Source organism: Lissotriton helveticus, chromosome 1_1 (assembly GCF_964261635.1).
Source record: "Lissotriton helveticus chromosome 1_1, aLisHel1.1, whole genome shotgun sequence".
Taxonomy (NCBI): Eukaryota; Metazoa; Chordata; class Amphibia; order Caudata; family Salamandridae; genus Lissotriton; species Lissotriton helveticus.
Window position 1 is genome coordinate 149,866,016 of NC_136057.1, and position 13,301 is coordinate 149,879,316.

General features: G+C 45.5%; 1 protein-coding gene across 1 annotated transcript in view; it reads left to right on the forward strand.

The window, feature by feature from the left end:
* Window positions 1-2,332: 2,332 nt before the first annotated feature.
* LOC144759983 (carnosine synthase 1-like) overlaps window positions 2,333-13,301 on the forward strand; it is a 272,725-nt gene continuing 261,756 nt past the window's right edge. The window contains exons 1-2 of the mRNA XM_078646512.1: window positions 2,333-2,570; window positions 4,282-4,754. Coding sequence (XP_078502638.1) covers window positions 2,333-2,570; window positions 4,282-4,754 — 711 coding nt within the window. The remainder of the gene's footprint in view (window positions 2,571-4,281; window positions 4,755-13,301) is intronic.

Below are 13,301 nucleotides of genomic sequence, written 5' to 3' on the forward strand. Positions count from 1 at the left end.
ACTGGTCACCACGCACAGTGCAGGACACACCTTGGACCCCTTTTCTCCACCAGCGACTGCGCCAAGTTCTCCCACACCAGCAAGCTGACCTGGACAGATCACAGCATTGTTCACTTCTCCATTGATGACCCATGAGAAGCCCCCATGAGACACCCCGTTCCTCCTGGGCGCTCCTGGAGCAAAGTCACCAAACCCATCTGGACTGCTGCCGTGAACGAAACCAGACCACCCCCACGGACTCTCTCAAATTTGACATCCTGAATTTCTCTAACTGGATCATCTCTACCACTGACAACATCGCCCACAGAAGAACACTCCCAGTGGAAGTACTGCCAAGCAAGCCAGATGGTTCACCCTTGAACTAATGACCCTCACACACCACTGCATGAAGCTGAAAAGACTCAGGCACTCCAACAAGACCCCTGCAAATTGCGACATCTTCAAGGCTGCCCTCAACAGTTACCACCACCGCCTTAAGGAAACCAAGAAACAAGCCCTCACCACCCGCCAAGAAGCAAGCAGCAACCACACCAAAAAGCTCTCAAGCCCTTTGCGACACACTAGAAAACTTTTCCCCACAAGATCATTCTCATCTACAGCAGCTTCAACCCACAGCCCGCACACGTCTCCCATCCCCGTGTCTCTAGCTTTGTCACCCTCCGCCTAAACAGCGAATGGAAGCAACTCTCATCAGAAGACACCATCTCCATCATGAACAACATCCACTCCGGATCCCCCTCTGACCCCTACCCACACCACATCTACGACCTAGGAAGCAAAACCATTGGATACACCGTTGCTGGATTCCTAAACTCCTCCATCACCACAGCCATTGTACCCAATGCCTGGAAGCACGCTGAGGTCAAACCCCTCCTCAAGAAACCCTCAGCCCACCCCAACGAACTCAAGAATTACTGATCCAGCTCGCTCATCCCCTTCCCCATCAATGTCTTGGAGAAGACCGTCAACCACCAGCTCACAAAATTTATGGAGGAGAACAACTGCTCCCAGTCAGCATTATGACCAAACCACAGCACAGAGACTGCCCTGATCGCAGCTACCAATGACATCAGATGCCTCCTCAACCAGGGCAGCTTGGCCACCCTCATCCTCCTTGACCTCTCGACAGCCTTCAACACAGTTTCCCACTACACCCTCATCAACAGACGCCACCACACTGGCATCAAAGGCAAGGCTCTCAACTGGATCACCTCCTTCCTCTCCGGATGACCTCAAAATATCCATCTTCCACCCTTTGCCTTTGCACCCAAAAACATCATCTTCGGCATCCCTCAAGGCTCTTCCCTCAGCCCCACCCTCTTCAACACCTACATGACTGCTCTGGCCAACATCACCTGCACCCACGCACTCAACATCATCTCCTACACCGATGACACCCAGCTTGTCGTATCCTTCTCAGGAGACCCAGCCACCACAAGACTAAACTTCCAAACCAACATGACTAGCATCACCACTTGGATGAAAGCCAACTGCCTTAAACTCAACTCAGACAAGACGGAGGTCATCATCTTTGGAAACAAGCCCTCCCCTGGTGGCAACAGGTGGCCCTCCGCACTCGGCCCAGCATCCACTCTGTCTGACCACACCGCAACCGCGGAATCATCTTGGATGCACACCTCACCATGAAACAACAGATCAACTCCATCTCCGCTGCCTGCTTTCACACCCTCCGCATGCTCCACAAGATTTTCCACTGGATCCCCATTTCAACCCTAAAAACAGTAACCCTGGCCCTAATGTCCGACTTACTCAACTACGAAAGGAGTCTCTACACCGAAACTACCAAACAACTCCTTAACCGCACCCAAACCATCCAGAATTCAGCAGCAAGACTCATCCTCGACCTTCCCAAAAGATCCAGCATCACCCCTCACCTCAGGGCTCTCCACTCACTCCCCGTTCAGGAACGATACCTCTTCAAGCTCCTCACTCACACTTACAAAGCCCGCAATGAAACTGGACCCACCTACCTCAACAACTGCCCGACTTCCCACCATCCAACCAAAGAGCTCTGCTCCTCCTCCCTCGCCTTAGCCCTGGTCCCGACCATCTGTCGGAGCTGAAGTTGGGGCCGCTCCTTCTCCTTCCTCCCTGTTACGTACTGAAATGACCTCCCCTTCCTCCTATGCACACCCCCCCTTGAGGGAATTCAGGAAGCAGCTAAAAACTTGGCTTTTCGACCTCCAGCTCTCTCCGACCGAGGATCGCTTAAACCCCACAGCGCCAGCAGACTCTCCTGGGTTACAAGCCACGCTATACAAGCCTCGATGATTGATTACTGGGTGAGCTGATGATGTATTCTCGTACAGTAATGCTCTTTTTAGAGAATAAGAGTACTTTGGGTGGCCTCATTGAAGAGTATGTTAATGGTGTTGTTGACAAAGGCTTTGTTATTGTTGCTGATTTTAAGATTGATATTGGGATTTCCATTGATGGTGCTCCCATCATCGAAGTGGTGGGTTTAAGGACCATTGTCAATCTGCTGTCGTCAGTGTGTCTTGCTGACTATTTTTTTGTCAACAGTGTTGTCAACAAAAGATCCGTCAATGGTAATTTTAACTTTTACTTAAACAAGTCGAGAGAGCGAGCCTTTAGAGATGGAGTGGGTGGTTCAGATTGCAATCTTAGTAGGACTGAAGAAGATTGTTTCCTTCAGGAAATTCCAGGACATATGAGGCAGAACCATGCTATCTAGGTGGTGTCACGCCTGTGGCCTTATGCCTTTTTCAGTTAGGTTTACCACAAAATTCCCCTGGAATGTTTAGGAGAATTTTCTGCAAAACGGCCTTTTTTGTGGGCCTTTTTTAGGGGTTTTTGCCATACTTTCTCATTCTTCTCCTGATGATGGTGCCTTCTTGGCCTTGATATTTCCTTAGAAGCCACAGAAGTAATATACCTTCCGCGTCTTTCAGAGTCTTTGCAGAGAAAGTGTGAGAAAACTTACGTTCCTTGGTCTTGTGTCTGGGATGAAGACAGCAAACACAATCTTTGTGGGGATCTTCAGATTGTAGTATTCATTTCCTACAGGTACCAGAAGAACTGAAGTAACATGTTTAGGAGCATCTGTCATATTTTCTGTCACACAAAATCATCAACAGGTGGGGAAGGTTGAATTGCTACACGTAGTCATCATATAGACTTAAAAATGAAGACAAAACTTGCTCGGAGGAGAAAAACTGAGCAGAGCTCAAGTATACTCCATTCACACAATGTTTGGTAAGAAAGCTGAGGTATAATGGCCCTGGAGGCAAGGGGTGCTGGTTCACATATCCTGACTGGTTGAAGTTTGGTTTCTTTTGAACTACGTACTTTCAAATATCACGTTAAGACTCCTGGCTTGACGGCAGGGATGATTAAAGAATGCGACTCTATGAATTTTCCAATACTGGAGAATTAGGCAAAACGTAACAACAATCCTCAAATCACACTCAAAGTATCCTTGAGGAACAGTGTCTAAAAAGTTAAATCTTCCACTAACTACCTTAAATCAACATCAGCCTGGAAGATATATATTGCCAGAACCTCTTGAGTTGTCTGTAGATTTACACACCTCAACACAATTTTTTATCCTAGCTTATTATAAATGGGCTAGCAGAAAGGTATTGAGGAAATACTGGAAGTAAGAAAAAACTATTTACAGGCATCTCTACAGGGAAGCATTTCACAGTCCCCTTCCCCATCTTTTGAAGAGTTAACCGAGGAAAGCAGTGACAGAGAACAATGTTCTAGCTCTTTACAAAAAGGCAACATACTCTCATCTAGAAACTGTAATAATATTTTAATCACTAATCGTTCCTCAATAACTGCCCTTTACTCCTTCTTTAATCTCTTCTTTTCTGTCCCTTTGATTTTCCTGTCCTTGCTCTTCCAGTGTTGTCTATCCTCCAACCAACCTGCCTCTTCTGACGGCATCTCTTCCTCTCCTTTCTATCCTTTCGTCCTCCCTTCTCTGCACCATCTCCCCACGTTTTGAAACATTCAATCCAGACCATTCTCTTTTCTCACTCGATTTCTTCATTCACTCCTACCCCATCTCACCAAAAGATTCTCGCCTCAATATAGCACTACCTCCTATCCGTTGACAACACATTTTCCTCTCTTGTCCCTGTATCAAATTATTCTCTTCTTTCCAACTCTAATATTCACCATTTGCCTATCTCTCCTGTTTTCTCGTTCCACCCATCTCCAGTCCATATTTATCTCATGACCTTCTCCCCGCCCATCCTTTGCTCCCTTCTCTCCTTCTGTTTCCTTTCCTAGGTAGTATCCTGCTGTGTCTCTCACCCAACTGGCTTTCCAAAATTCCGTCAAAGATGAAACCAGGTGAAAACACTCTCCTTCTACAAAAAGCTGTGATGTTTGACCTCGGGGGACGCAGTTACTTGGACAAGTTTGAGCCGCCACGCCACGTCACCTATTTTTATACCACCTCGTGGTCTTTTCATGAGGAGTGCCTGCCAGGGCTGGTGGCACTAACGTCTGACCTGGAATCTCCTACAGGTGGATCTGAATCACTGTCTCAGCTCCTGCACTACAAACTTGTGACACGCCTGCTCCTGGACAATGTCGGCGTGGTGGGGACACCCTCACTGGCCTTTACATACAAACAATCACATGCAGCAAGCAGCCACGTGCGCACGGTGGAGGTCAGCCAGAAGGAGGGGGAGGAGAACCTGCTTCAGGAGGAGATCCAGGACTTTCTGCAGTCACAAGGCATGCACAGTGTCCGGCAGGTAAGTCACACAGTTCACAAAGATTTGCATTTCTCTGAGTGTCTCATTTGCTATATATGTCTCTTTTTCTCTCTCTCCGTCAGTCTCTTCATCATACTGTCCTTTCCATCCCATTTATTTTACCGTCACACACGTGAATGTGAAGACTTGTATTTCTATGTGTTCTTTATGGAGTTTAAAGTCTAGGTTCCGGACCAACCACAATCCACTGTGTAAATTATTATGTATTTTCATTTCTCTGTACCTCACTACATCCCTTCCCTAGGATCTGCACTCTCGACTTACTCAAAGATGTTCAGTAAAGCAATCACACTTCTAAACCCAGAGTGCGCCCATTGTGCTATGTAAAGGGTTTATTCTAGATAAATACACCCCAACCCCAAACAATCAACAGATGACACACCCAGAATTCCGTTAATGAGCACTTACTTCAAAGGTACACACGTCGCCCAACAGCACGACCTCAACATAATCTCCTACACCGACGACACTCAACTGATCCTCTCCCTCACCAAGGACCCCATCACAGCCAAAGCCAACCTCCATGAAGTAATGAAGGCCGTCGCCGACTGGATGAAGATCAGCCGTCTGAAGCTGAACTCGGACAAGACGGAGGTCCTCATCCTTGACTCCAAACCATCAGCTTGGGACGACTCCTGGTGGCCAACGGCACTGGGGGCAGCCCCGACCCCCACCGACCACGCATGCAACCTGGGAATCATCCTCGACTCAACTCTCTCAATGACCAAGTAAGTCTACGCTGTCTCCTCCTCCTGCTTCAACACCCTCTGCATGCTCCGCAAGATCTACAGATGAATCCCGACAGATACAAAGAAAGACAGTCACCCAGGCCCTCGTCAGCAGCAGACTCAACTACGAAAAACGCCCTCTACGCGGGAGCCCCAACCAAGCTCATCAATCGACTACAACGCATCCAAAACGCCTCGGCACGACTGATCCTCAATGTACCACGACACGGCCACATCACCCCCCATAGGACAGACCCAAGACCTGCTGACCTTCAGGAGGATACTAAAGACCTGGCTGTTCGATCAGTAGCGGCCACTACCTCCCCCTCTGCCCCCCCCCCCCCCAACGCCTTTGATCCCTCACGGGTATGTAGTGCGCTTAACAAACGACTGATTGAAATGTATAGAACACAGAGAATACACTTTATAAAGGAATTCTTAAATACATACAGCTGAGCTCTCGAGGCCAATGATGGAGAGGATTTGGTGTGCTACCATCCTACATGCAATTAAAGGGAGGACCAACAACTGATGGTTTTTTTTTCTTGAACATAAACTCTGCCATATTGGCCACTCTTTCTATAACAATAATACAGGACCACAGTAACTCTGTTTACGACACAGAACAAACAACACAACTTCAAGCTAATACAAAAAATAACAACAATACAAGTTAACAATACAATTAAACAGCACAATGAACACAAACATACAACATAATACAAACAGTTAAAAACAACAACAAAACACACACAATACAAAAAAACAAAAGATAACAATATATCACAGAATATAGTATACAAGATAATAAATAACATATAATCACAGAATCATGGTTCACTCCTACATCCAACTCACCTCTAGACATCCCAGCACCATACGATTACAATTTCCCTCTTCCAAACTCCTATTGATCTCTTTCTACCAAAACCACAATATGACCTAGTGTTTCTACATCATATACCGCCCGAGACACAACCCATCTTCTCGGAACATCTTGAATAATTTATCCTAAATATGCCCTCACACTATGCCAATCACATTTATTTAAGCAATTTCATCATTACTTTAATATTTCACTATACTAATTTACCTCTAACACGGTATGGGTTCCAGAGTAGCGTGCTACTCGACGAAAAAGCACTTTAACAGCCCATCAGGGGTAGCAAAAGCTATATAAATGCAAACCTTTTCCCTTCTCTATCCCTCCACTATCCTTCTCAATCCAAATAACTGACTAACGTATCCACCACTCAAATTACTTTCATATTTTCACTATAATGATTCACCACTAATCCTTCATGGGTTCCGGAGTAGCGTGTTACTCACCGAAAAAGCGCTTTGACGCCTCATCCGGTGTAGTAAACGCTATATAAATGCAATTACAATACAATACAATGCTCGGAAAAACTGAAAATGACAATCCTGCTAGGAAACTGTACGTTCGTGATAACTTTGCACAGTTAATTAACTTCCTAATGCAAAAGAGAATAACATCTGAGCCTGATCCTTGCACAGCTGAAATTAAACAAATTCAAGAAAGTCTTTGACTATCTCATTATCCATGAGATGAATTACCACACCATTTTATTCTCAACATCCACAACAAGCCTTCTATTAAAAACTCAACCACATTCCATCAGGACGTGGAAAAGACACTTAAAAAACATTCACTTAAGTATCTTGATAGAAAGGCTGCAAGTAATCACAAAGGAAGCAAAAGTGATTACAAAAACTGATGTACTCACTATCCACTACCAACATCAACAATAAACTAGCTCCACTTACTCTCAAAAACAAGCATTGGCAAAGCCAATACGTCTCGGCAATCCAAGCTGTATTGGGGTTGTCAATGTTATTTTCTTTGAGCCATGTGCTATGGAGAGGCTATTTAGCTATAGTAATTGGAAGGATTTGCCCTGCTTTCTGAGATAGCAGCCACGCTAAATCTCATGTTGTTTGAAGGATATGCGATGTGGTGCGGAGGCCTGAAGACGGTCCCTGACTTCAGGTTAGTCATTCACTGCTTTCATAGCCCCAGGTGCTTGGAGGTTAAAATAGTAGAGACCAGTTTGTCCAGTTATCAGCTCAGGAGGTTGAGCACTGCACACAAAAGGTGAACTCAGTAAAGGCAGCAAGTAACAACTGTTGTCTCTGCTGTACAAATAACTGAGGTCCTCGAACACAGGGACAGGAAAGGAAGCTGAGGGACTGCAGAAAGTGACACACCACACAAGGATGTCCGGCCTGGGTGACTGGCACTGGTAAACTACCCGTCGGAACTTGCTGTGGGAACGGGTCTTGTCAGATTAAGTCTGCCCTGTGGAAATTCAGCATGCCAACAGAGACACAATTCACCGAGATCTCAGTGGTCCGTCACAAAGGAGTTGTGATCTAATGCCAAAGCAACCGAATTTGGAACTGCAGAACCAGGTTTGAGCCTCGGCTTAACTCAACATCCTGTGATTATTGGCAAATCAGTTAATCGGCCCATGCCTACAAAAATGAATCTGAACTCATTTAATATAATCAGGTGCTCATGTAAAGAGCTATAATTTCATGCCACAACCCCCCAAAAAGATAAGACTGGACCGCGTGTTTGTGCCAGGTGCGTGCACAGTGTGAATGGACATGAGGACAGTGAGCAGTCCAACTCAAAATCTTACATTTCCTCTTCTAAGTATGGCGGCACAGCATGCACTGGGTCACTACAATGCTGGACGGAGGGGACAAGAGGGTGGGGGCGGGGAGACCGGTCTAGCAGCGATGGGGGGGTTGGGCACGGAACAGGCACCTAGTGAAAACAGTGGCTGACATTTAATCTCGGTCTTCGAATGCTCAGCAAATGTGACGAGATAAGAACATGATTTACAGCCCTGTTTACAACAGCGCTCAGAGCAAATGAAAACATGAGCACTCTTGACGAGGGCACTTGAACAAAGAAAAAAGACGTTCCTAAAAGGGTAATTATATGGGAGCAGCGGATGGAGGAATTGGTCCATGCTTTTGGGATGGGCTAAAAACAGGAAGAGGCATGACCCATGCATCCCATGGACAAATGGGGAGAAAGAATAGGAGAGTGACAATGTAGCCAGCAAATGTAATGCCTATGTGTGAGCTGAAGCCCACAAAGTATACACAACATGTCTCTTTCGAGATAGAGCCAAGATCTAAAAAGAACTGAAAGACTGCTTAAACTCTGGGAAAACAATGAGCTAAATGTCAGTAGGAGAGAAATCAGGAAGATAAAAAAAATTAGTAGGATTTCAACATCAGAAACTTGCCTATGCCTCAAAGCCCTTTTCCAAACCATTAAATTAGGCACTAACCAAATTAACCAATGATTTATATCAAAGACAAAACTGAGGAGATAGAAATATTCTTCACAATGAAAACACAGAACATACATACAGAATCAGACCAAAGACTTCCCCTCCCCTCCATATTCAAAATACATGTAAGCAATTGGTCTTCCTTCCTCCAACCTGTAAATATTGAAAACCACCATTGTATACCTTCTATGGACACTGATCAAAGCATGGACAGAACTATCAAGCTCTTGTACTCAAGGCAGTAAATATGTCACTGATGGAAAGCACCTTCCCAGATGTGCTTAAATCAGGACAAGTAACACAATTGCTAAGGAAGTAGAACAAAGATCTTGCATGTTTTTTCAATCTGAGACCAGTATAAAGTTGTGGCTGAGGATGTTTATCCTTTGAGTATCCCCACCATCTTGAGTCTCTCTGAAGGTATTTAGAACTTGACTACTTTACCAAAGAAAGTTGCGGAAGGAAAAGAGAAGTCACAGGAGCACTTGCTGCTGTGATGCACTGTCAGGAATTACCGGCAGAAACTGTTAGAGGTCTGATGTCAAGCTGTGATCTCAGGCAGAGAGTGGGGCAGTTCTAAATGAATAATGGATTAAGCCAACAGGTTAATGTACTAGTTTTACCGACTATGAGTTGGTGCAGAGAGGAGTTACTCATTGGCATATAGAGTAACTTATACTGATCGAGGGCACTATTGGTAGTAACAAGACCTGACATTGACCCGTTTACCACCCTGAATCCCGAGAGAAGCCAAAGACCTGAAGCCTCAATCACTGAAGCAGAGGTGTTGTATGGCGTTTTAGGATCCGTGCGAAACATGCCCTTATATAGGTACAATACACATTGCCCTTATATAGGCCTAGAAATCATATCCATATTTAGACATAGCCCATGCAGTCTAAATACAGGCATGGCTACTTCCACCCGTTCCAAAAAGCCACAACGTTTTCTTGGAAAAATCGGTTTAAGCAGTCAGGGACATCCCCTTGCTTGAATATTGATTTGTCCAAGAATTCATGGAGTTTTCAAAGAACTGCCATTCTCTTGGGGTTCTTTGATGATGTTATTATGCCCGACTTAAGTCAAACTAGGCACCTTCAAGGTATAAATATGCCTACACTTGCTCTCGCAAACACACGGTGGTTCGGAGGAGCTCGACTATCTACTTGCCCGACGCAGCTCGCCTCAGCAAGTGCCGAAGGAAGCCGACCCTCCAGCTGACGCACTGATCGAGAAGCTGTCCTTTCTCTCACTGAGAATCCAGCTCCAGTGTTTCCAAGCTCCTGTCATGGGGTGTTGGGAAATCGGGTCTCGAGACAGAGATACCAGACCTCCTTCATTCTAAACCAAGGTACAGAGCTGATTAGACCCTAAAGAGAAATCTTGGATAGATTATTGGCAAAGAAACTAAACCTATGCTACACCACACTTACTTCTTCCCTTGTACTAAACCTAGGTTAGGTACATCGGGGTAGGCGTATTTTAGAAGCGCCAGTTGAGTACTTTTAGCCTTTGTTATTTATGTATGTATTTATCTATGGTTTAGAAACCATACAATGATTTTACAGTATTATTTTATAATACTCTTCTTGCTGTACGCATTATACTTTGCAGCCAGTATTGCGATTGTAGCAGTTCATTTCTTTTGCATGAGAAAGAAGACTGTTCAATAAATCCTTTTATGGAAAACGCCCGTCTCTCTATTTCTCTGCACCTCTGATGAAACGAAGCATGCACGATTGACTAAGTAAAATATCTATCTATTGTTTCCACGTCTCTGAAGATATGTTTTATTCTTGGGGAAACAAAGTTGTCATGTTTATCCGGTTGTCAGAAACTAATCCCTTCTTGTGAATTTGAGAAAGTTTCTAGTGACCTCTGAGCTAACTGGCACTCACAATTAAGTCTAATATATTCGATAGAGACCTAGTAGACATAAATCCTACGTCAAATCTATAGGATATATTATTCCAATGCGCAGAGCCTATTGGGAATATAGGAACTACACTACAGAGCAACGGTAGGACAAACCAAATATATATCTACACTAACTCGAGTAGGAAACCAGAATGGCAAATAAAACCAAAGGTGAAGGAGCCCCTATTAGAAATGTTGCTGGTGAACTCTATCTTTGGGTATGTAAACCCTCAAACATTAGCAGCCTAAAAAACTGTCCTCAACAGAAGATCAATAAACATCTGCTATCTTCCTGAAATGTAACCAATCAAGATAAAACTCATACAGTCCTAACTCATAAATGTAAAGATGCATGAATGAACTAGACTCCTTAAGTATAACAATCACTCTTCCGTAGCCAGATCTCTTGGGTTCTCAGTTGACAGCTCTCTAAACTTCACCAGTCACCTAAAAAATCTAACAAAAGTAGCAATGCACCATCTGCACCTTCGTAAAAAAGGATAATTCCATTCCACCAGGAGACTTCAGACCCACAGTAGAAGCTCTGGCTATGGTATTTGTAAAGTACACACAAATGAATATTGGTTTCATGGTGCTCCACATCAATAAACTAACTGTTAATCAGATTATTGATTGAGTTCCAAGCTTGCGTTATTGAGACAATCAGTAGGTACTAAAAAGTTGCAATTACGTTTCTGAAAAGAAGTCATGAGGATAGTTTCCAAAGGGTAAACAGAAAAAAAATCCCCAAAAGTTGTGGTCCGAACTTTAGAGAGCTGCAATTTAAAATGTTTTTGAGATCATAAGCATGGTAACATGTACCAGGAGGATTATTCAGCCATAAAGTCAGTGCACTTAGTATAGATAGCTCTTTGAGCAATGGACATAGGTTGTGAGCCAGTGAAGATTATTTCCGTCATGCATGACTGATTATTATTGTATTCCACAAAGTAAATGCAGATGTTGAAATAATAGTTTTTAGGGGCTGCTAACAGGATGGAATTGCTACAACAAAAGGGTTAAAAAAAGACATAAAGGGGCAGGGTAGGTAAATGAGGTGCAAATTCACAGAGGATGAGAATCTGCAATAAAATCATTTTTTTTAAAGCGTTCTCTGCTATGGTAAAAATTCAGGGTCCGGGGGGCAACACACAGATGATTTTTGGGGCGAGGGTCCATGGACCCCTCCTCAAGCCTCTAAGGGGCCTGTGTCTCCATCCCCTCGGGTCAATATTTGAATGAAAGGGATGGGGGCCACCATGCGGCCCTCCTCCCAGAGTCTCTAAGAGGTGCTGGGGACCCCATTTCATTGGGCCAAAATGCACTATGAGGGGTGTGCAGCCCCCCACTCCAAGCCTTACAAGACCCCAGAGACCCCATGCCCGGGGGCTGGCTCTATTACTGTGTCCCAGGGAGTCCACCGCAGGACAGAGTAGTTTCCCTGCCCGCACTGATGCCGGCAGGGAAGCATATCTTCGATTCCATCTCGAGAGAGGATTTTGAAATCTCCCGCCAGGTAGGAGCAAAAATATCTTTCCGGCCTGCAGTAGTGGGGGCGTGGTAGGCATGTCTGTCTCAAAGCCAGTGGGAGATCTAAAAATGCTCCCAGTACGTGGGAAAACAGAAGAGATTTTTCTCCTGTCTGGAGGAAGCAAGTATAAAGAGCTGCTTCCCCCAGGCCAGAGCAATGCCAGCTCCTTCACTATGCGGGGAGCCGGCTAGGGAGACAGTAGCCCTGCCAGTTCCCCACGCATCCCCCAACTTTTAAGTTTTCGGGTGCACTGGGTGAGCACCAGGACACCTAACTTTTGCACTGTGGATGGAGCCTTGGGGCCCAAAAAAGGGTCCGGAAGAAGGCCACACACCACCGCAGCGTAAATTATGGCATTTGGACCCAGGGGATCGGGTCCCCGGGGCCTACTAAAGCTCAGGGAGGGGGGCCATGCAGTCCCCTCCTCTTTATAATTGAATGTGGCCTTGGGAAATGGGGTTCCAGGGCTCTACTAAGGCTTATGGAGGGGGACATATGGCCCATCCATCTTTCAATATGGAATGTGGCCCTTGGGATGGGTTCCACAGTGCCTAATAAGGCGAGGGAGGGGGCACATGTGACCCCCTCCCCTTATAATGACATGTGGTCCCGGGGAATGGAGTCCCCGGGGCCTAATAATGGGCCCAGGGAATGTGGTTCCCAGGGCCTTTTTAAGGCTTGGGGAGAGGGACTCATAGGCCTAATAAAGCTCAGCGAGAGGGGCCACGCAGACCCATCCTCTTTATGAATAAATGTGGTCTTGTGGGATGGGGTCCCAGGGGCCTAATAAGCTGCCTGGGGGGGCACGCAACACCCCTCCTCTTCATATTGACATGCAACTCAGGGGAATGGGATTTCTAGGGCCTAATATGGCTCAGGGAAGGGAGCTGTGCTGTCTCTCTCCCTATTGTATTGTCATTTGGCCATGGCGAGTCTTTTTAAGGCTCGGTGGTGGCGCGGTTCCCCTGCCCTTTTATTACACATTTCGGCCCAGAGATGGTGTCCGCAGGGTCTTGTT